Consider the following 24,944-nt stretch of genomic DNA (forward strand, 5'->3'; position numbering starts at 1 on the left):
AATGACAGTTCTAACATGCTGATGGTAAGCAGGTATGTTTACCATGTTTACCGTTTAGCATGTTAGCATTCTAACAGCCCTAAACACAGTTTTGTACAGCTGAGGCTCATGGGAATGTCATTATTTTTGCAGGTTTTTAGTCATAAACCTAAGTGCTGGACGCAATTTTACCGTATGATGGTGCTATATAAAAAGTAAATGATGACCAAAGTCATTACAATTGATCCGTATGGGGACATGAGTCTCTGTACCAAATGTCATGGCAGTCCATGCAGTAGTTAAAATATTTAACTCAAAAGCACAAATGTCTGTGTCTAATAATATGTCATTGTCTTTATATGCAGGCACAAAAAGGAAGTGAGAAAAACTAGAAAGATGGAAAGAGTTAGTAATTCAAAGCAAAGGAATGTCGGCAAAAAAAAGGAGAAAGTAACATGCATCATATAAATGGGAAGAGGAGCAGGAGTACGTAGTGGGGAGGGTAAGAGAGAGACAGCTGCCTCAATCAAGTCCTGTTATGTAACAGCCTGTTAGTTTCCTGAACATATTTCTTTTGCAGCACTGCCCTCTTATTGCTCTCTTATTCCTGCTCACCATCTTTACCTCTATTTGACACTCAACCTTAGTCCAATCGTCTCCCCACCCTTTTTTCCTCCTGCTGCTTGTATGCAAATGAACGCATAATTTCAGTAGGCCACCCAGTGTGCTGCCAGGCAGGGAGTAAAGATGATGCATAAGGGAGTGATCCGTAGTGAGTTATCTTGACGTTATGTAATGTTTGGCTCAGTGACCTCAGACACTGCAGAGATGCAGGATGAGAGCACGGGTGGGGAGGAAGCCAGCGAGAAAGGGGTAGAGAGGGAAACACGACAGGAGAGTGCTCCCTCCCACCTGCAACGATCAGTAATAATAAATTACGCCCCTCCTCACATCTTTGACATAGTTTACAGTGTGTAATGCAGTGGTTTGCTCCTGGCAAGTGGGTTTACTGTAAGAATACCTCTCTGTGAGTTTCAGGGCTGGTTATTTCCACTTTAATTAATTTTATTTGTTGCCACTAGTAAAGTGCAAGTGAATGACACCCAGTGATGCTCATTTAAGCAAAACTAATGCAATTAAATTCACCTCCATTGTAGTGAGGTGTAGGCAGAAATCCTATAACCTGGTTACATAAAACAAACATCTATATACATTTCTAATATTGTTGCTGTGCATCAAACAAGTGATAGTTAATTTTACTCCCTTCAATTGTCCCGTAAAGAAGCACAACAAATGATTAACATCCATGGGTCTATCTCGGTATATCTTGTGTAAGAGCTGTAGCATTTTTGTTCGTAATATTACAAAATACAAAATCCTGCAACCTTTGAGTGTACAGAGAGTCTAGAAAATACCCATCAGTTTAGGTTAACTAAAGGGAGCAAGCAAACACAAGGCGTACACTGGTAGAATCTGAACCTCCTGTTCCTCCTGAAGAAACACTGACACTCCCTTATCTTGCTCTCAGACCTGTCACACTTCATTGCTCTTGGCTGCTGCACTGACAGTTCTTGAGTCAAGCTATGTAATTAGGAAAGGCAATGTGTGGCACAGCATAGTGTTGAGCTACCACCAATACATGGCTTCCCCGAGCCAGCTGCCATCCTTGGCATCCTCTTACACTGCGTATGTGATCAACACTGCTATGGCATGTGAATTTATCAAACCTATTATCGGGAGTTAACACTCACCTTCATGTTCTGCTGTATCAGCGTGAATGGAGAAAATGCACTCACTCTAAACAGCATGCCCCCATTTCTGCTGAAACAGCAACGTGTGTGTGTGTGTGTGTGTGTGTGGGCTTGTTTAACTATATTCGTGGGGTCCAAAAACCGGGAGTCCAGTATACTTGTGGGGTCCCGACAGCTTTGTGGGGCCAAAATACTGGACACTCATGACACTTGTCCCTGCAGAGCGAAGAGGCATTAATTACTCGGTCTGTGGTTACATTTTAATTACACGTTAGCATTGTGCCCAGTATTGTCTTATGTGAAGTGTGTGTGTGTGTGTGTGTGTGTGTGTGTTCTTGTTTAACTACATTCGTGGGGTCCAAAAACCGGGAATACAGTATACTTGTGGGGTCCCGACAGCTTTGTGGGGCCAAAATGCTGGACCCCACAAGGGTAAAGGGCTGTTTGAGGGTTAAGACTTGGTTTTAGGATTAGGGTTAGAATTAGGTTATGGTTAGGGTGAGGGTAAGGGTTAAGGTTAGGCATTTAGTTGTGATGGTTAAGGTTAGGGTAAGGGGCTAGGGAATGCATTATGTCAATGACGGGTCCCCACAAAGATAATGAGACGCACTAGTGTGTGTTTGTGTGTGTGTGTGTGTGTGTGTGTGTGTGTGTGTGTGTGTGTGTGTGTGTGTGTGTGTGTGTGTGTGTGTGTGTGTGTGTGTCTCTCTCTCTGTGACTGATTGTCTTGATAAAGTTCAGCTGGTGATATTAGCAGTGTGTTATGCTGGAAGATTTTGAGTCTGTTTGTACATAACTCTGTTTTTAAGCTTACATGGGGATTATTATTATTTTAGGATTCATTTGCAGCTGCAGTGTTATTCACTCCACTTATTTAATGTATTTGTGGTCCACATTTAGAAATATGTTTGTCAGCATATGGTTTGATAAATTAGGATCAACCTTTGCCAATGTAAACAAATATGTCCGTTAACATTTTGGAAATTTACATTTGGCCACTGTCTGTGAGCATCTGCTGTGAGAGGCAGGCTGTTCATATGTATCTCTGTGCGCCCTCTGATGTCAGAATAATTCATCCACCATATGGGCAGATGAGATAAAACAATATGGATGGATTTCAAAAAGATATATCTTTGTGAAATACACTGCTAAGGAACACTAAGAACGCTTCACATATAAATGATCGGGCCAATAATTGTGACATTAGTGGAGGACTTCATTGATCCCCTTTGTGTGAGTACTGTGTTTGATTAAGGATGATCTGCCAATGCAGATAGACACAAATGCAGATCTCTTTCTCACCCTCTTTGTTGTTCACACACACACACACACACACACACACACACACACACACACACACACACACACACACACACAAGCTGTTTATCTCAACAGAAGCACAGTCATCACAGAAGCACAGTCATTTATCCAATAATTATTATTAAGGTTTATTTAGATAGGGACAGATACAAAAAACATAGATAAGCTTTAACAGTCATCTGATGTATGTATCATAGTGTTTTTAGCCAAAGCTAATTCACGACACTTGTCCCTACAGAGCGCAGAGGCATTAATTACTCTGTCTGTGGTTAAATTTTAATTACACGTTAGCATTGTGCCCAGTATTGTCTTATGTGACGTGTGGTGTGTGTGTGTGTGTGTGTGTGTGTGTGTGTGTGTGTGTGTGTGTGTGTGTGTGTGTGTGTGTGTGTGTATGTGTGTGTGTGTGTGTGTGTGTGTGTGTGTGTGTGTCAGAAAAGGATTTATTGCCCAGTAAGTAACACTTAAAAGGAATTTGCCTTGGTGGGTGGTGCATACATAAACATGAACATATTAAAATAAACAATACATACAAAAACAAATATGTACAATATGACTGTTTAAACAATAAGAGAAAAAAGGCTGTCGGGATTCTTATCTTACACTCACACTAACACACTCCTTGGCTAGAGCACAATTACCACAGCTCCCCACCACCTGCTGTTAAAACAGAGAAGCAGAAAGAGACACAGTTTGATCACAGTATTGGCTATATGCTTTCATCTTAGTATAGTATTTTACTTTTCATATATGCATAGTAAGCCATGCAACCAGCATGTTTCTTAAATGCACTGTAATTTGTTTTTGCATTTATTGGGAAAATCACTCTCAATTTCACTCTCAAAGAAAAAGTTTGACATTTTGGGAAATTCACTTATTTGCTTACTGGCGGAGCGTAAAGGTGGAATTATGCTTCTCCGGGCTGCACTGGGGTCCCATGAATACGTTCACATGGCGGTTTGTTTTATACTTGTACGTAGTAAGTGTTTTTGTAATCATCTTCATTTTTGACCCACATAGTGACAGACGTTAAATCAACCAAACAACTTGCGTGACAGCACAGGTGATTTTGAGATTTAGAAGGTGTGCATGTCAGCTGCTCCTCTGCGAGCCTCTGTGACCATGGTTACCCATAACACCCTTCAATGCGTAGGTTTCTTCAGGGAGGCATAATTCCAGAATCAGGTGAGAAAATGAATATGATTCTCACATTTGTCCATTGAATATATGGTTACAGCCAGCAGCTGCTTAGTTTAGCTTAGCATAAATACAGGAAACAGGGGGATACAGCTAGCCTGGCTCTGTCCAAACTAAGGTGACAAAATCTGCCTACCAGCACCTCTAAAACACACAAATTAACACGTTACATTTCCTTTGTTTAATCCATACAAAAACCAAAGTGTAAAAATGACAATCCACTATTTGAAGTGGGATATATGCAAGACTTTTTGGCTTGGAGCAGTAACAGTGAATTGTCTTTTTTGCCCTCCGGTTTTTGTAGAAGATTAGACAGATGAAGTTAAATCCTAAAAGCTATACTCGAGCCTACAATACAGCATCTTTTCTACTTGCTGTCAGCCTTTGATCCTGCCCAAGGGCCCTACTGTCTTTAGAGAGAAATAGAAAGAGATAATGAGAGATTATTCATGGCCACTTCTCCCTCCTAGCCATTAGAGCAAGATTTCCAAACAATGAAAACACCCTTTCATTCATCAGCAAGAGCAGTCAGATAGACAGCACACAGGGACTAAATACAATGGCAGGTAGAAAAAACATAACAGCTGGCTACGTTACACAATAGGTCTGAGCCCTGAATGAGCCGAGGGAAACATGAAAGATGATACTTAATGTTAATACGCAGTTCCTAGCCATCAGTGTGATCCAAGTATCAGAGGTCCCCTCATGTGGGTATTCTGCCTTGATGCTTTTTTTCATCTAGCAGGTAGATTTATGTGTGCCGTTCCTCTCATCTTTGTTTTGCCCAAACAGGAATCTCTGAAAATGTAATTATTGATCAGTATGACAACCTCCTCCTTCTTCTTCTGTTAGCTGTCTGAATGCCATGAACTCCCTCACTCTCTAACTCTCTCGCCCCAATGACCCCATTTCCACCTGGTATTAAAATCCAATCTGAGTGATCCGATCACAAGTGGACAGCTCTAAGGTTCGTTCAGACTGCAGGCAAAAGTGACCCAAATCCGATTTTTTTGCTCATATCTGATTTTTTTCATGACAGTGTAAACAGCCTAAGTCACATGGCATCCAATCTTTTCCAGTTCTGATTTGGGCCACTTTCATATGTGGTCCAAATCTGTTACAGGTTGGATATTTTAAAAATGCGACCTGAGTTTGGACAGTCAGTTCGGAATTCATGCTACTCTGACATTACTCTAGAGCGACCATCATCGCAATTCTGCGCCTAGAACAGCAAGCCCCCAGGAACAGCGCCAGGTTTTATGCAAACCTGGGCATAGCTCACTTTAAACCTACATTAATTCCTTTCTTGGCAGCACAACAAGTTGGAAACATAACATTGACATATTGTCATCCCCTTATAAAGTTGATATGGAGAACATGTTAGCAAACAGTGGCTTTTTAACACATCCAATAGAAACAGAACAACATTAGTATTCATTTAGAGTCGTTTATGTGTTCACTGTCATTCATTTTGTTTTGGTCTACGCTAACTCCTGAGGGAATCTGTCTCTTTAGCTGCTAAATGCTCCAAAATGTTCACCAGCCTGTCACCTACTTTGTCTGTCTGCTGTATGGTGCTGGGCACGTAGCATACCGTTGATTTTAAGAGTGGTTTTTTTGCTTAAAACAAGCTGCCTGCTGCCTTTGAAAAGGACTATAGTGAGACTGAACCAAAACAGTAAAGTTGAGGGCCATAAAACCAAAACATTGAGTTAACTAATGCTGAAACACTTCATAGAGCTAAAAAATACTTCAGAGTCGGGTAAAAAATTCTCCATGGGTTCTTCCCCCTTGAATATACAGGTAATCATTTGATCATTAGTAATAGTAATATTGATTAGAGCAGTTTTACGTTCCCCCATTCTGACAGATATACTGCCACTGTGCTTTGTATGTCTGTTGTGTGTTTGTCTCTGACTAACCACAGGAAAGATCCTCTCCTATGCTCGGCCTGTGACTCTGTCATTGCAGTGGAAAGATTATGCCAGACTCCCAACAGCTGTTCAGTCAGAAACATGCGGCCATCAACATTCCAGATGGGAATACTCTGTTTCAGCCCTTTGCTTTTTCTATCATGGTTGGCAGATGGAAAAAAAATGGCATTGTGATATAAAAAGTTTACACCCTGAGCATGTTGACTGCCACACATTTGCTCTGCTTTTTCCACTACACTATCCGATTTCTCCTCTCTCCATTGCTTGCTTTTTGTGGCTGGATGTAGAGTCACAAGTCAACATCCCAGGCGGTCCTTGTCCTTTTTTTCCATTAGCTTAACACAGCTATCCTTGGTTGGAGCTCTGTTTGTGTGTGTGGCGGTTGAGTCCTATATGACCCCTTGGCATTCCAGCAGAGTGGCATAAGTCACCATCAGGGCCATATCGATTTCCCCCTGCCCAGAAATAGGCCTACAAGCAGTCAGAAATCTCCGTCCTGGAGCACTCTCACTCCAACGCTTGTCGTTTTCCAAATGTATGGAAAATAGTTGCAGTGTTGACGGCCCAATCCAGCCTGTCAAGGCGACCATAGAGGACATTGTCATTGGGCCAGGTGGGTCAGTCAGTGATGAGTGAAAGATGTGGGTGTGTTTGACTGATGTGCCACAAGGGGTTCGTGGTATAGGGTCACCTCACTGCCTGTTGCTGCTGTTACTATTGTTGTACTGCTTGGTCCTGACCTGATATGAGGTCTTTGTCACTATGCTGCGGACAGCTCATAATACCTGTCAAGGGTAGATGTAGATGAGTAGTCGCGAGCAGGTGTAAACACTCAGGATGAGTCAGAGATGAAGTTGACAAGATGGGATTTTTATTGTTTACCCCAATTAAGGCCAAATGAGTCAAATCGTGAAATAAAAATTAACAAAACAATTAAAGAAAACAGAAAAATATATACTTTCAAGGAAATAACAAATTGACTTGGGAGTCAAAACAATAAGATAATATAAATATTCAACTGTTCACTAATTAGACCTTAACTTAAGTCATCACTCTGAGGATATGCAACAAACTTACGTCCTACTCCCTCAGGTGTTCCAACAGCTCTCCCGAGCAAATACTACTGCCACTCTATATAGCCTGAAGCCCCACCCCTCAAATTGGAACATACCAACACAATACAATGCAGGGGTGGCTCAGGTGAATAGACAGAAACGGCTCCATACAGCCAAAATTAATATATCTAAGAAGCTAGACATGTACAGCATATCATTTATATGATTCACATTCAAATTAGACAAAGCCACAAGACATCTTGATGGCTACAAAATGTAATACCTAAAATGCCGGTTAACTTCCTGTTACCCCGGAAGTCATAGACCCATTTAAACCCGAGGATCGGCAAACTTTCCTTTAGAACAAAGAGAGCACGTGCTGGTAAGACAAATCATGTTACCCTCTGTTAGCTTTTAATCTCAATAAACGACCCTAGTTAATAAAGGAACAAGTGTTGTGTGATTATTGTAACTGAACATGTTTGTGAAATAAACTGTAGGGTTTTAAACAATAGAAAATTATGTATTGATGGATGTTGCTATAGCATTTAAATCACTGCAGTATTAGATGTTAAATGTTAAATGTGTACACAAGAAAGCTACAGGATAACTGAGGAATTTGATAAATGACTAGGTTTACAGATTATTTGACAACAGTGTGTGGTAATTAACAGAACATATGAACACGCTAAATAAACTATACAGGCAACATTTACATTCAGTCTCTGAGAGAAAAATAGGTAGCGCATCGCTAGCGTGACGGCAGCCATGCGCCCCGTCACAATACCCCAGCTTTCTTTCCCTATGGCAACTGTCCCCAGGTGTCAGGACCATGCAGTAGCAGTAATCCTGTAATTTTCCCTTCTGGGTTTATTTTTATGGCTGCTTTAAAATTATACTGTTGAGTCCGTTGTTGGACTTTAAAGATGCAGTAGGAAAGACTTATAAAACTAACTTTCTGTCATATTTGCTGAAACTGACCCTATGTTTGGGTAGAACTACATAAATAGGTAATTAAAAAAAATAATCCAGCTCCTTTGGCACCACCTACAGCCTGTAGTGCGATTGCAAAAATCCACAGCTCCCTGTTCAGATGCACCAATCAGGGCCGGGGGGGGGGGGTGTGTCTAACTGCGTGTCAATCACTGCTCAGGCACATGCATTCATTCTCCCTTGTGGGGGGAGGAGCTTAGGAGACCGTTTGGGCTTTAGCAGAAAGGGGGGAGGGACTGAGAAGTTGTCGATGTTCAAATTTTTTGGCTAAGTCCTGGATCTTCACAATCCTACCTACAGCACCTTTAAGCTAAGAGTATATGGTTTCCATTCAAAGTAGCCTCATCACAATTGTGCTCTAGATGCATACCAACAAAGACAGTTTGTTGCTATAACAATGTTGATATGTCAGGATGACCTCCTCCTCCTTCCTTAATTGCCTCACTAGATTTAATAAAACAATCTAATAAGAAGCTTCTCTGTTTGTTTGTTTGTTTGTCTCCTGTCTGTCTTACAGTACAGGATTGGCCAGCTGTATATGATCAGCAAACACAGTCATGAACAGAGTGAACGTGGGGAGGGGGTGGAGGTTGTCCAGAACGAGCCATACGAGGACCCTGAGCACGGATCAGGCCAGTTCACCGAGAAACGAATCTACCTCAACAAGTGAGTGTCTTCCTCTTCCCATGTAACATCAATTTAATTAAATAAATGATTTACAATGTATAAATGTGTTTTATATACTACTCTATTCTCTAAAAGAAGAAACAATGTGAAACAATGTAGTAAAGTGTCCCTTTTCATCTCTCTCCAAGCCTATTTTCCTGTGCTTTGTTAATCTTGATAAGCGTGAAATTTAGTATTTCATTTTCTGCTATGTTGATTACAATTGAATTAGCTGCTGTGTGCAGTCTGAAATTGTGTCTCCGGACTCATTTGTGAATTTGCTCTGAATGTGACCCCTCATCACACACCTGCATCAATTTTTTATGTTCATTATTACAGTGAAAATAAATGTGTACATGTGTACATAATATTAAAGACACTTGGACCTTCATTGAGTGCACTGATGAGGTGACTCCAGGTGAAAGCCTGGTTTAGCAGCACGTTGATTTTCTCTTATTAAATCTAACAATTGCAATGGATTACATATAACAACAAACAGAATGGATGAGTTAGAGAGTAGCAGGCAAGGTAATGTCAGGGATATAGTAGTTCTAATATTATATACATCTGTATTATTATAGGTACACCTGTACAATCTAATGTGGCCCTATACAACAGCACTGCCATAACATTTATCTTTACGAAGCTCATAATGCAGTTTTTGGTTTGGAAATGTTTATTACTGAGATTATAGTTAGTGGTGTGTTAACCACCATCACAGTGTCAGACAGAAAACTGACAACAAACAGCACTGATGGGGCTATGCTTACATGAAAAACAGCACAAGAAAGAAAACAAGATATTAATAATGCATTCTAAAGTAGCGTTACTCAGAAGAAGAAACTATGACACAAAATAGATCTTCTATTTGATCTATTTGGTGCTAACTAATTATTGTGTTGTGTGGGTATAGAGCAATAATGTAACCTGTCCTTATGATAATAGACCCTTTTGAACTATTGCCCTGTTCGCTCCCCTCATCTATAGTTCGTTAATGCTCAACTGAATAACGGTGTACTAGGAGGATATGACTGATATAAGATGCAGTCCGCATAGATCAGAATCAAATACTGGGCCACTCATTCCCAAAAGTAAGACAATGAGACAATGATGAAAGGAAAGCCACATGGAGAATACCAAAGAGAGATCCAGAGAGGGGAAGGTGTTGTAGAAGTGAAGTGACAAGTAACTGGGCCTTTGGGAAATGTGAAGTGTCATTGACAAACTCAAAGGACAGGCACTAAACCTGTGTGTGTGTGTGTGTGTGTGTGTGTGTGTGTGTGTGTGTGTGTGTGTGTGTGTGTGTGTGTGTGTGTGTGTGTGTGTGTGTGTGTGTGTGTGGGCGGGCAGAGAGAGATGAGACCAGTATAAGTAGTGGATAATTTAAGCAGTCACTGTCTCCTGCCTCTCTCCACCCACAAACCACCTGTTACCATGTTATAGCTGCAGTCTGTGCATATATATATATATATATATGTATGTATATGTATGTGTGTGTATGTATATGTGTGTGTGTGTGTGTGTGTGTGTGTGTAGCTTTAAGTTAAGGCAGTGTGAAAACATGTAACCAGTCTTCTGTGTCTGCACCCCTGGCTGTTTGACAGTCCATTGGAGCAAGACCTGAGGAAACCTTCCATCTCCATGTCCCAGTGGCCTTCACAGACTCTCAGTATAATCTCCACATTCAATTACAGCTGCTAGACACTGAATAGGAAGGGAAGGGGGTGATAATGTGAGAGTAACAATAATCAATGGCTGGTTTAAAAGAGAATTATCCTTAAAGTGAAATTTGGGACAGCCAAATGTTGGCTTTGTTTCCAATTATGGTGCTTTTGCCATGCTAGATTGTCTGATATTGATATAGTCTGCAGAAGTTTGTGATGGGGACTCAATAATGAGACAGTCTGCACTCACTTGTTTCTCTCTTGCTAATCAGGACCCACTGTTCTATTGTTAAAAGTATCAAAGTTTAAAGAAGAAATCTGCTCTTTTCACCTGTGGTTCATGCATTTCTTAAATCTTTGGCTTGGCAATCTCCTTCCAGCTAAGCAAGGTTTGGCCCATGTTGTTCCTCTTCCTTTGTTTGCATTTTGATTGGATGTCCAATAAATTGCTTGGCTTCTTGGCTTCAACTGTCCGCATTTAGAATCAATTTGTGCTGAGTAATAGCTAGTTTTCTGTACTTTCGCCCTCCGTGTCCGTCCCAATATCTGTCACGGTGCAAGCTCTGGTAAAACTCAACTGCAGGGTGGAGCGTGTAATCAGCGTCCCGAGGGGCCATAATGGCTGCCTTGTATGGCCTCCTCTAATGGCTCCACACAGCTGGATGCTTGTCATTGCTTTTTCTAGGTGATAGGGCAAAGGAAAAGAGCTGAGCAACTTTAAGAGACTACTACTTTGAAACAAGCTATTTTTCTCATCAGTCCTCTTACTTTTTCTTTTTCCATTTTTCAGTTTACAAATCCATCCACTCTTCTTTCTCTGTGTTTCAGCAAGCTGCCCAGTTGGGCCAGAGCAGTGGTCCCTAAAATTTTCTATGTCACAGAAAAGGCTTGGAACTATTACCCGTACACTGTCACAGGTAACACTTCAATTACACACCCTTGTGCTTTTATCTACAATGTACATTTAAAAAGTATACACATTCATGAAATACCATGTGTTTACATTCACATTTGTCTCACCATTATTACCTACAGAACATTATAACAGAAATTAGCATTGGTTAAAATAACTAGTCTCTTTTAATAAAGATCTATTCCTCTGTAATAGCATGGCTTTCTGCTGATCTTACTAGAAAAACATACACACGCACATATTCCCATTTTTCTGCAACCCTCTACAAACGTGGCTCAGTTCACCTGCCGGCAGCCATTATTTAGGATCATTGGAAGGGCAAAGGGATATGGAAGCAATATTCTGTCCAACACAATCCACAATGAGCACAGGTCAGGGGGGAAGGTGGAAGTGATGGGGAGAGGACAGGCAGGTTTAACTGAAAGATGAACAGTGAAGTGTAAGGCCAAACATGAACACAAGTTTAAAACACCCTAACAATATGATTAATTCAGAGTACATCAGCAACTTGAGTATGACATGAACCAACATAAAAATAACAGTTTCTTATTCACCTTTTAGTTTACTAGTCGTGTTTTGCTCAGTGTCAGGTGTCAAGGATAGTGTGATGTGGTAAATAATATATGACGGCACCTGTTATTAGTAGCTTTTCAAAGGCATTATATGTTATGTTATTGTGGCACTCTGTATACACCTGACACTTTAAGTGGTGTTTTTATCATCTGGCAAGGCCAGAATGCAATATCTATTGATCAGGTTTGAAGGTTATACAACAAATTTGACACAAAGATGCAGTCAGTATTTGTTTATGATGTGTCAGACAGCTGTTTTGAAGTCATCCTAAATATGTTGTGTATGCAGTAGAGATTTCTGTAAAGTGTTTTATTTAAAGTGTCATCATTACAGTCTGTCAACCATCTTTGAAAGTTTACATAATAAACTTTTAGGCGAAGCAGAACTGCTTTAAATGCCACAACCATATTGACAGGTAATAAACTACCATCAGTCTGCAGATATCACATTGCCTCAAGATTATGGTGAAATTCTAATGACTGGGAGCACTGCAGCTCTCCTGTACGTACAGTATGTCCATATGACTAATAATTATTTTATTTTGACTGTCATAACTAAATTGTCTCCTCTCGTGTGCTATCACTGAAACTGAAGTGTTTTTGCTGTTCTTTTCCCATTTTGAACTAAATTGTTTCTTCTTATCTCTCTCATACTATTTCATTCCTTTTTGTCTCTTCTATCTGTCTGCCCCCATCACACACCTCCCATTTCTGTCCATTACACTGATGGCCTCTGCTGGGAATATGGTCAGAGTACACTGTGAGTACTTTCAACGTGTCTGCATTGCACCCACGCACACGCACACACAAAATCACACATACAAAAAAAAACCATTTAGATCCAAAAGCTGACATGTAAATCTTTGTGGTAGAGGTTAAATGTGGCTACACTTCCTGAATGCTGCTGGAAGAGGATGGCGAATGTGTGTGAAAATCCAGTCACCAGCAGGAATTCATGGTTTCTTGAATAATGACATACAAATGTCTTGCTGCACCATCTCATCTGTCACACTGTGCACATCTGTATGCAGCAACACACCTGTGTATTGTGATACAATGTCTTGCAATACACTAGCCCCATATCACGCAGTAGGTTTCCTTCTTTTATTTTCCTTTCGACAGTTCAGCCTTTTGACAGTTACTAGCTTGTTGGCATGTTAATGTTGCTGTGTGTTTGCATGCAATTTAATACTGTACATACTAATGCATCTCAGAAGTTCATAAACTCTGAGAATAAGTCATAGTGTTTGTGTGTGTGTGTGTGTGTGTGTGTGTGTGTGTGTGTGTGTGTGGCAAGCAATGTAACCTTCATTTTATTCTCTTCCATTGCTTCTTGGGAATCTCAAGGTCTTCCTAGTGTTAGATGTAATCCCTCCAGTGTGGTTGTTTTGTGGGTCTGCCCTGGGGTCACCTCCCAATTGGATATGCCTGGAATACCTCTGCTGGAAGGAGTCCATTATTAATTCTGATCAGCATCCTCCATCAACTTATGTTTTTATACAAAGGAGCACCAGTTCTACTCAAAGCTTCTTCTGGACATCTGAACTATCTCCGTAAGGGCAAACAAAGACACCCTGCCACGGAAACTAAATTTGTCCGCTTGTTTCTAAAATGTAATTGCTAATTGTAATTACTACTCTAGAGCTCCGGACCATAGATGAAGGTTGAAATGTAAAATCGACTTATAAGAGCGTCACCTTAAGGCCCAGATCGTTCTTCACCGAACACGTGCATACTTGCAGCACCGATCCGCCTGTCGGTATCAACTGATCAATCTAATTTTCCTTAAAAAACATTAAAAATCACCCAAAGCTCTCAACAGGTTAATTGTTGCTGAGAAAAAGCATTAATGATTTCCTTTGGGACATTAGAGGAACATTAGCCTGCCCACCTTATGTCCAAAGCAGCAAAGAAACATCAGTGAAGCGTGCATAAAATCAGCAGCAGGGTGATCTTTTCTCCTGAGACTGGACAGATAAATGGAACATCTGGATGTTTGAGGAAGGTCATGCTGATGTGAAAGTGAATGAGTAAAAACTTTTTGACTAGGGTTGGGTACCAAAACGCAGTGCCAATAGGGCACCGGTTTAAGTTATTGTAAAATACCCTTTTCCCATCTGGTGCTTGTTTTTGTTGTTTACCAGCAATTTACTGGTGAAATAAGTCATTGTTATGTTATTGTTATTACATTATTCAATCAATCATTTAATTTTGACCATATGGCCTTAGCAATAAACAAGCCGTTCTTAAATGTCGCCAACTGTTGTTTTGTGCTCCTTTTTTATATTTTATATTATATACATTATAAATATATTATATATATTTCGGTTAAGGCACCGTTTAGAAAGTATCAATTTAGCACCAGTATCGGAAAAAACCCAAACGATACCCAACCCTATTTTTGACTTAATTCAATTCAATTCAACTCAATTCAATTTTATTTATTTATGTATTCCATTTTATTTAGTGTCAAATTACAACATAAGTTATCTCAGGACACTTTACAGAGTAGGTCTAGACTACACTCTATAATTTTCAGAGAACCAACAATTCCCCCCATGAGCAAACCCTTAGTAATACAAGTGAGTCACTCACAGTATTCTGAAATCAGGCAATCGTGATTTTGATAAGAGTCTCTAACAAAACAGAGGTCCACTTGTACGTTAAGCAAGTATTTATAGTCTGTGTTAATGGTGCTTGTGTAGTTAGGCTGCCTCATGGGACTGATTATGCTTAGGAATGTTTTGTTATGATTAGCCCAAGGTGGGTGGTGATGATGCAAAGGAAAATGATTGGTTGTGGCAATGACAATGACTTTGTTATTTAAAATGGGTAGTCATGTCATAAAGTCATGTCGCACTTTCCACTGTTTACCCGCCACCAGCAGGTTGGCATTTTGGCTTTTAGTGAAATATCTTCATAACTGTTTGATGGATTACATTGACCTTTTGTACAGATATTAATGTCCACCTCAGGGTTAATTGTAAACCCTTTGGTGATAATCTGACTTTTCAACTAGCACCACCATTGGGTTCAAAATTTGTATTTGTCTAATACTTTGATTCATGAGAAAATACCTGAATACAAATCCCCATCAGCCTCAGCTGTACTTTGTGTTTCATGCTAATTAGCTAATGTTAGCTTGTGTTTAGCTATCGTGCAACACTAAAATGGCAAACATGGTAAACATAATACCTATTTAACATCACCAAGTTAGCTCTGTCAATGTGAGCATGTTAGCATTCCCACATTTAACTCATGGCACCGCTGTGCCGGAGTACAGCCTCACAGAGCCGCTCACATGGCTTTAGACGTCTTTAGACGCAGTGTGTGTTGTGCATCAGTCCATGAAAATGCTGCATACTGTATTGTGAGGCTTATACATAATATGATGAGGAAATTTATAACAAAGACTCAATGATCAAATAAAAGCTCAGTCAGTCTTTTGTGAATGACATTGTCTTCTCCAGAATCAAGATTATGTGTTCATCCTCTGCCTTTAGTCTCTCTCACACAAACACACATGCACACATACTTTTCTGGTTGTCTCCTTCTAAGAGTCACAAGGCTAGTAAGACTAGGCAGCAGTGACTTACGGCACTGTGCACAACAATTACTTTTTCACACACACACACACACACACACACACACACACACACACACACATCCTGCTGTTCTTCAGCTTATGTAACAAGTATTCCACCATTCTTTGGTTGCATAAAAATAATTGGTCTTAAGCTTTGATCCAATCAACCTGCCGTGTTGTTTAAGCTGATGAACAGCAGTCAATTTGGCCAAAGGCAATAAAGTGTGTGTGTGTGTGTGTGTGTGTGTGTGTGTGTTGTCCTCTGTGGCCAGCTAAAGGCTATCACATCTGTTGTTGTAATGGTAATAATGGGGTCCAACTTAATCTATTGATCTGTCATTTACTTGACAAATGAACATTTGTAATCTATTAATTTTTGCAGCATGCAAGTACACATCCGCACACACAAAGACACCTAGCCTACATTATATAGTCATCAACAGTATTGTTTGTATTGTTTGTTTGTTTGTGTGTGTGTGTGTGTGTGTGTGTGTGTGTGTGTGTGTGTGTGTGTGAGAAATGGTAGCATATAATCTGTACATCCGTTTTCTATAAGTGATTGTTAGTATCGCCAGCTAAATAATCAGTGTTTCTTTATTATATTCACTATATACCTATACTGTTTTGTGCAAGCATGTGTAAAAGTATTGTGTGTGTGTGTGTGTGTGTGTGTGTGTGTGTGTGTGTAGTGCTAAAGAAAGGGAGCGGTACAGTAAATCTACACTCAATGAGAGAATAATCATTATTGCTCATCTGGTTTTAGCGAGAAAACTCAGACATAGAGACACAATTAGTCTCACATCTCATCCTGTGGATCAGTTGACAGAAATGTTCTACCCGTGTGTGTGATGTGAGCTGTTCAAAACCAAGGCTATGTAATTATCATCTGACAACGTGATCACTGCTCATATCAATTTCTCACTGTCTTGTGTTTTGTATCCTCTCCAGTGCTCCTTCCTGCCCAAGTTTTCCATCCACATAGAGAGCAAATACGAGGACAACAAAGGGGACAATGATAATGTGAGTCGAGCTCAGAGTGTTGTGTGCTAGGGAACATATTGTGTGGGTAGATCTAAGTAAGAAAAATGGTTGTCAGCATGGTTTTTCAACAGATTTTGAACAGAAGTGTTTCGCATAATCTCCTTCCTTGCATTTTTGCCAGTCCCCTGTTGCACAACAGTCTGTCTATTGTATTGCCTCTTTTCTTTCTTGTGACACTGTTCTCTTTTTCACTCACACGCAGGTTATATCTTACAATGTCTTTCCATTACAACATTCATGTGACTAAAATGATCAACTTATGGCAATTAGCTGCAGTTCAGGCAGTTTCATCTGTAGCAGAACCATGAAGAACTCAGAAACAATCCACCACCTGCCCTGGTTCTGTAGCTACATCACAATCAACAGCTAAAAGTCACAGACATCATAGAATCAGTTAATCAGTTCAGTTCAATATAATGAACGTTATTGGCTTAAAGGTTTTGAAACATTATTGCCAAAGCATGTAGGTACATGATCACAAACACGTATTAATAAATTAAATAATAATAGCAGAAAAAATCTTGAGTCTTTCATCACTGTTAAAAACACTTAGCACTCCACCTCTCCTTCAGTACTACTTGGGTGGCAGTAGGGGTAAGTGTGAAAGTTACGCAATACTGCATTGATCCAGACTGGAGCTGAAAACAAAAGGCTGCAGCTCCACTTAGTGGTGGCTCGTGGGAGTTGCAAACCCAGTATGATGGTTTCACAGACGGTCATAATATCACATTTGAAACTGATCGTAACAAGTGGGGGTGTTTTTAGAAGTTCATGTTTGCTCCTTCTGCTCTCAAGTTTACACTTTCTCTCACCGCCTTCACCATTTGTACATTTGTCTTTCTTTTTTCTTCCTCCATTCTTCTGCCTCGTCTCTTTTAATAACCTTTTCATCCGTCTCACTGCCTTTCTCCTTTCCGCTACGCCAATATAAAAGTTTGACGTATGTGTAGAAAGTATGATCAACCTTCTGTGATCCAGGAGCGGTGAAATTGTTCTAAAAAGGAGTTGATAACTGGCCAACATTGCTTTATGGTTCCTGTGTGAGTCAGACACAGGAAGAAATCACTGACCACACGGAGTGAGTCACATTCATCCTCACAGTGTGTTTAGTGTATTGTCTGAGGGTAAAGCCAGTAGGAAGGACATTATCTGTGCTCTATACTTTTAAGACCAGCAGGAAATTATTTTCAAACCCCCTAACCTCTTTGAACTTCTGCTTTCCAGTGAAATATTTCATGATTTATTTTACTTCCTTTCTGTACGTAAGTGTAAAGCTGCCCCATCACTGCAAGTGACAGGGGAAATCACAGTGCACCATCCCCAACATTCGTCAACCCCTGAAGTACATTATTGATTTAGCTGTCTTCCTGTCATTTTGAACTGTTGCCTGTTCCTCAGATATTTAGCAGCGAGCCCAGAGATGAGGAAACACAGGTGTGTTTGGTGGACATTGTCTACGATGAGATCCCTGAGCGCCACTACAAGGAGTCGGAGGTGAGGGGAGTCAAGTCACTGACTAAGGATACACATGTTTCTGTTTGTATAAGTGTAGAGGAGTGAATGAATACATGCATATGGCAGAGATAGAAGGAAGTTAATGGACAGAATAGAGGAGAGAATATGAAGATGAACAGAAGAACAATGGGGGAGCAGAGAAGTTAACAAATGAGGAAGGAAGAGAAGGGATGGTATGTGAGCAGATAAACAGAACAGAGTGTTATCTTTCTCTAGCAGTGCCGGCTCATTTTTGACCACCAGCTGGCCATCTGCCTCCTCACAGTGCTGGAAATGCATGTTTATGTGAGGGGGAGGTGATGGACTATGATGATGTGATGGATTAACTGTGGCGATTTGGCATTTGTATGCGTGTGCGCGTGTGCGCGTGTGTGTGTGTGTGTGTGTGTGTGTGTGTGTGTGTGTGTGCGTGTGTGCGTGTGTGCGTGTGTGTGTGTGTGTGTGTGTGTGTGCGCCTGTCTGTCAGGGTGTGATGGTCATAAAAAGCTGAGCTATTAATAATCAAGAGGGGTCATGATGTCACTGCAGTGGTGTTTTATAATTAACACCTCCATTTACACACACACACACACACACACACACACACACATATTATATATGCACACCTCCCACCAGGCTTAATGGTATTCTGCTTTTATCCTCTTGGAGCTAAAAATAGCACCAAGATATCCTACAGTTTTTTTTTTCGATTGCTAAATGACAGTGGGCCCAACTGGACTATATGTGCAAAGCTCTGACTACAGTCTGCACAGCAGCAGTTCATGTGGACCAAACTCTAGTTCGTTTTTTAATTGCTTGAACACAGTTTTCAAAACTCTACACACTTATCCCATGACTTTAACCACAACCTGCACAACACTGTGGATGCGCACCACTTTGTTTAAATGCTAACACACTGCTGTCAAAACTTGTTACCACACATTCAAAACAGAATGGATTTCAGTCTGGTGCATTTCAAACACTGCTGATTGCAATTTCAACTGAAAGACTTGTTAGTGAACACATACTATATATATATAGGGAAAGCTCAGAAAGATTTTTTTTTTGGGAAATAAAGAAACACCAAATAACAATGAATCAGTTATACACTATACTGTTCGAGAGAAACAGTAAACAGGTAAAAGAGCAAAGATACCAACATGTCCAGGTAAGATGTCTGAGGTTACATACACAGCTATAAAACAACGTGAAAAACACTACCTTTACTGTAGTACAGTAAAACTGCAACTTACTGTTTTTCAGAAAGTAATGGAGGTGGAAGCAATGGAAACACCACATTCATTTGTATTTAGAGATGATGCAGGTGCATGGCAAGCCAGGACATCCAATGCTCTTTGTTACCTTTAGTTTTTAACTTTTTTTTCCAGTCATTACATAAACTAGGACAGGCAAAATACAGTAAAATTATATAGCTATTGAATCAAACTGCTGATTTTCATTCCTTTTTGTTTCCTTAAAAAACTGGTATGTTATAAAATAGAAAATGTTCATGTGAAGGAATTTCACTCTTTTCTTTAAAGAAACTATTGATTAGTGTGACGTCCCTTAAATTATTCAAACTGTAAAGATCAAAAGTTTGTATTTTTTGCATTGGTGTTTGATGCCAGTGTTTTTACTCTGTGTGTGTTCTGAGTGACAGTGTGTGTTATCTTAGTGAGGATTGCTCACAGTGTTTCTGTTTTGAGACGTGTGTGAAGTGTGTGAGTTGTCTTGCTTGGAATTAGTTTTGCAGGTGATGTGAACTGTTTAGCTCAGGTGACTGTTGGTAATGCAGACTGTAGTTAGAGTTTTGCACATGGGGCTCCAGGATAAGCTCTCATTAGCATTTTTCATATTTTCCTTCTTTGTCTGCTGAGAAACTTTATGACAGGATTTATGCGCAGAGAAAAGAAACAGGCCTCTTTAACCTCCACTGCCTCTAAGTGTTTTCCCAGCACGGATGGAGAGAGTTGTATATCACCCTCGCACACACTCTATCACAGTCAGACACATGAGACAAATGAGCAATACAGCAAAATGAGTCTATAGGGAGCAGTGATTAATGCACGTAAAGTTTGTGATTAGGGACTTCCACCGTGCAGCCTGGCTTGTGCTCTGCATGAAGCTTGTAATGGATGCAGGTGATCCTGTCTTATAGGCAGGGGGGAGGAAATGGAGTGTGTGTGTGTGTGTGTGTGTGTGTGTGTGCGTATACTGACATAAGTTTTTTTTTCTGAAGAAGAATTTCTTATTTTTTTAAACTGGTGTCTCGTGGCCTTGCAGGACCTGAGGTATTTTAAGTCAAAGAAGACTACTCGAGGCCTCCTGCAGGAAGGATGGATCAACAACCAAGAGCCCATCATGTGCTCCTACAAACTGGTCACAGTCAAGTTTGAAGTCTGGGGCCTGCAAACACGTGTGGAGCAGTTTGTACACAAGGTTAGGATAAAAAAAAAAAAGTTCTTCCCTCTCAGATATACCCTTTCCTTACTCAGTCAAACTTTTTGACCCTAGGTTGGTGTCAGTGCTAAAGGCGTTTTATTTCCTCTGAAAACATGCGACACACAACCAGTTGGCCATGAAGCAAAATCAGATGTTCCATTTTCGCCTTCTACAATATGTGAGCTGTTTAATATCCCACAGATAGCCTTGCACCACCTCCCTTTACAATGGCTGCACAATTTAAACTTAATATCTCCTAATTCCCAAATCCATTTTGCCTAGCCCTCTACAGCATCTGTTCCTGGGGTGAACTGTCCCTGTGCTCTCCTTGCCTGAGGCGCACACACACACACACACACACACGCACACAGGCAGGGTAATTTCTCGCGTGGTAACACCGGTAGTGACTCATATTAATCACATTCCTTCAGGGGTGAACAGAAACAACTCTTTACAGCCTCCATAGTTAACTTATTCTGATTCACATCCTCTCTCCTTGAACTCCCTCTGTCCCTCTTTACCTTTCTTCCTTTGTGATTGTGCTCCTCTTTTGCTTCCTCTTCCTCTCTTTTTTTTCAAATTCTTCTCAGGTGATTCGAGAGGTCCTGCTTTTAGGACACAGGCAGGCCTTTGCCTGGGTGGATGAGTGGATTGGTGAGTTTATTAGCAATGGCATGGATTATGAAACATGGGTTAGTTTTGTGTATAGACACTGACTCATCTCCAGATTGCAGTTTGATAATGTGGCAGAAATCAGTACACTCGCCAATGGAATAAAGTTTATTGTTTTAGCCCAATCTGTATAACTCAAATTCAAAGTATACCTCATAGAAAGTATTGTAAAACGTATGAATGATAAGAATATGTCTTTTAAGGGTCCAGTACAGACATTTTTTAGCACATTTAAGCATCTTTGACTACCCTAAAAAGCACTACCATTTATATGTTTATACAATAATCCAGCATATGAGGTGTTTTGCCTTATGATTATCAGAAACTGAGTACTGTACTGCACACAGTGCACACTGTTCACTAGTTTTTGGCTTTAAACATCTATAAAGATGACAATCTCTCAGTATGGTTAGATAACTCTACAAGCTTAGGTGCTGTTGTTTAGCATTTAATCTTACAATGACAAGGTAAAATCCAACAAAGATAATGAAATGGTGGTTCAATGCATACACATTTGTTTAATTCCAGGGTGTCGTCCTTTCAAGCAAATTTCATCTTCACATGTTACCTAAATTTGTATAATTTCATTTTTGAAGTGGTTCCTTTTGCTGTCACACTATTCATAGCTGAATATGTTGTTTTTGTATTGTTGGACTTTTTTGTACTTCATGACAGTGAAGCATCTTTGAAATGAGGCTGTCTAATTTCCGTGAGTTTTCAATTTTATGGAAAGGTTCACTGTTTTCAACTGCGTGCCCTCTTTTTATCTCCACTATTTGATTATTCATGTCACGCCTTCTCTGAGCCATTATTATTTAATTCGTTTTTTAACCACTGTGCTACAGGCAACCTATCATAAACTTTTTGATCATTGCCGTCATACAAAACTGTGTTCAGCCATGTGATGGGTGTTGGTTTTGAACCATTAAATAGGAGCCTTATTTGATCTTTATACCCACAACTGTTTAATGCTATGCAGCTCTTTGTTTGAAGAATCCCAAAGATTATGTAGTTTTTTACAGAGATGTCAGAATAAGCAATGTAAACTTTGACTGAGTGTGTAGCAGGTACAGTACTGTAAAGCTAACCATCACTGCAATGTTGTTTGTGAAATATTTTGAAATATCTTCTTAAATGTTTCTTTGATTAGAAAACTTCACTGTTTGTTTGTAAGTAACTCAAAAAGCCTCTTAAATAAGTGTAAAATAAATATCTTCAAGACCAAACAGCATGTCAATGTTTGGTTGCCAAGTTTGCATTCTTCTACTACAACCATTACTTACAGCCATTTATCAACCACTCTGATTGCTTGCTAACACGCTTGCATTACAACTGATTTTGGTTGATGGGCAGCTTACTGTTTATTGTAAATATAGTAAATCCAATCCACTGGAACAAACAGACAAACCAAACCGAAAACCTGACCTCCTTGGCGAAGGTAGTAATTATAAATACATGTACCTCTGGTTGGGAACCACTGTGACCGGTCTACGAATAGACATAAAGACATTGATGAATGTCCACACTTAGCTATGTTTTGTCACATCATAATATGGACATATTTCTATCACTGTCAATATTTCTTTTTCCTGCTTTTTCTCATTACTTTACATTTAACTGAAAATACAATAATTGGACTGTTTAAGTATAACCATGGCCAACATCCATTTAATTTCTGGAGCAATTGATTATTTCTCTTAATCATAAGACACTGGACAATTGTCCACTGCCTTCTGTAGAATATATTTATGAACCTATCACTTTTTTAAGTGTAATGCCTCCATCCCAACAGACATGACCATGGAGGAAGTCAGAGAGTACGAGCGGGCCACACAAGAGGCCACCAATCTGAAGATCGGCACCTTCCCCCCTGCCATCTCCATCTCAGAGACCCCCCTGCCATCAAGCACCCGCAGCGGCCCTAACAGCGCCCCATCCACTCCCCTCTCCACTGAAGCCCCAGAGTTCCTGTCAGTGCCAAAGGAGCGTCCCAGGAAGAAGTCGGCTCCGGAGACCTTGACCCTGCCGGATCCGGGCCGAAGGGATTCACTCTTTAAACTGCCCAGCTTTTTCTCCTGGAACTCCAGTCCGCAGCCAGAATGAGAGCGGTGCTGTGCCACTGGGGAACACCCTCGACCTGTGGATCAGTGGAGGATGCCTGCCCAGCACATCCCACAACGCCCCCTCAGCCAGCTGAAGTGAAGGAGACTTTTCACTGTCCGGTTGATCCCAGCCCCCTCAGCCGACTCGCCAGTGTTACAGCAAAAGCCAACAGCTCTCAGACTGCCTTTACAGGTACAGACAGGCAGCCTGATCTCCATAGCAAAAAGCCCTGCAAGGTGTAAAGGTATACGTAGTGCATCTAAAAGCTGCTGGAGGCTCCTCATTCTTCTCTCCTCCTCAGAACAGTCAGCACCATGCATCAAACAGTATCAAGTCCACTTACTACGATTGAGTGTAGCATACATTCCTGAAAATGTTTTATCCCACAGATTATCACCTTGCTTGTCTGTGCTGACAAGATATGTTGAGATTCAGTCACTCTTAACTTAATACTTAACATGTACAGAACGTAATTGTTTTTTCTGATTCAGAGTCTCTGGCTTTGTTCACAGGAGCTTGTGGTTTGACGTATCCGTTTATGTGGTTGGGACTTTTCAGCAGATTCTTGTTGGCCACTGTATCAGTTGAGTATTATGGTTTTCACAGTCAGGTGTAAGGGTATTGTGTATTCTTGTATATACTGTATGAATATTGTTTAACAGGTAAAATGTCAGTACTTCAAAAAGAATATTATATCCAGTGATAATGCTGCTATGAAATTGCTCATGTTTTAAAAACAGGACTATCTTCTTTAAGTGTTTATTATAGTGAGTTCTGTCAGCCAAAGCGTCTGTAAATGACTTGTGTAATTGCATGGTTTGAACTGCAGAGGCTGCTTTTAAATATTAAATGTTCTCTGTTTTCTCTGGTAACAGACTTGATGTTGTGTTTTAACATACTGGTCCTGTGGTTTGCATGTTGTTTTGCTGCTTTATTAAATGTCTTAGTCATACTGTTGATGGGTTTTGTATTCAGTGAATTAAATTAAAATCCAATTCTGTTATATCCATAAAAGTGAGTCTTTGTTAATACCATTTATTATAATGGAATTAAAGATAACCACTCAAAAGCAAATAAACACATTCCCTAAAGTGGTTTTAGAAGCTAAAAGTATTACAATTTAAGCTATGCAAAGTGCTCATGGGACACAAAATATTTTTCACACATTCACTCAAAACACACTTTCAGATGTGTGCTAAGGGCATAAGACTAGTTTGAAGGACTCAAACAGAGATATAAAATAAAACATTAAAGCAGCTATTTCTCTGACCTGAACATTGTGATGCTGTAAGTGGTTCACAATCATTCATGTATCCTCTTGTCAACGGACCAAGCAGACCACTCAGTTTTTATAAAAACTTTTATTTAAAAAAAAATAATGACCTGAAGGTGTTGGACAGACATGGAGTCACAACCACAGCCACTCAAAGAGTTTAACTTAGCAGGACAAACTAACTCTAACCCCTTAATTCACAGTGCATTCACCTTATACTCAACAGGATTCTGTTTTGCCCACCACAGATACATAATAAAATAAATATAAAACAAGTTCATGTTTTTGT

At 40.1% G+C, this 24,944-nt stretch overlaps 1 protein-coding gene across 2 annotated transcripts in view; it reads left to right on the forward strand.

Annotated features, from left to right (window-relative positions):
* Positions 1-24,392, forward strand: part of pitpnc1a (phosphatidylinositol transfer protein cytoplasmic 1a) — a 48,986-nt gene extending 24,594 nt beyond the window's left edge. For both annotated transcript variants that reach the window (XM_031312440.2, XM_031312441.2), the window contains exons 3-10: positions 8,747-8,895; positions 11,388-11,476; positions 12,797-12,804; positions 16,579-16,650; positions 18,070-18,165; positions 20,449-20,604; positions 21,198-21,261; positions 23,072-24,392. In XM_031312440.2, coding sequence (XP_031168300.1) covers positions 8,747-8,895; positions 11,388-11,476; positions 12,797-12,804; positions 16,579-16,650; positions 18,070-18,165; positions 20,449-20,604; positions 21,198-21,261; positions 23,072-23,382 — 945 coding nt within the window. In that variant the 3' untranslated portion in view covers positions 23,383-24,392. The remainder of the gene's footprint in view (positions 1-8,746; positions 8,896-11,387; positions 11,477-12,796; positions 12,805-16,578; positions 16,651-18,069; positions 18,166-20,448; positions 20,605-21,197; positions 21,262-23,071) is intronic.
* The last annotated feature ends 552 nt before the right edge of the window (positions 24,393-24,944 follow it).

Source organism: Sander lucioperca, chromosome 21 (genome assembly GCF_008315115.2).
Source record: "Sander lucioperca isolate FBNREF2018 chromosome 21, SLUC_FBN_1.2, whole genome shotgun sequence".
NCBI lineage: Eukaryota > Metazoa > Chordata > Actinopteri > Perciformes > Percidae > Sander > Sander lucioperca.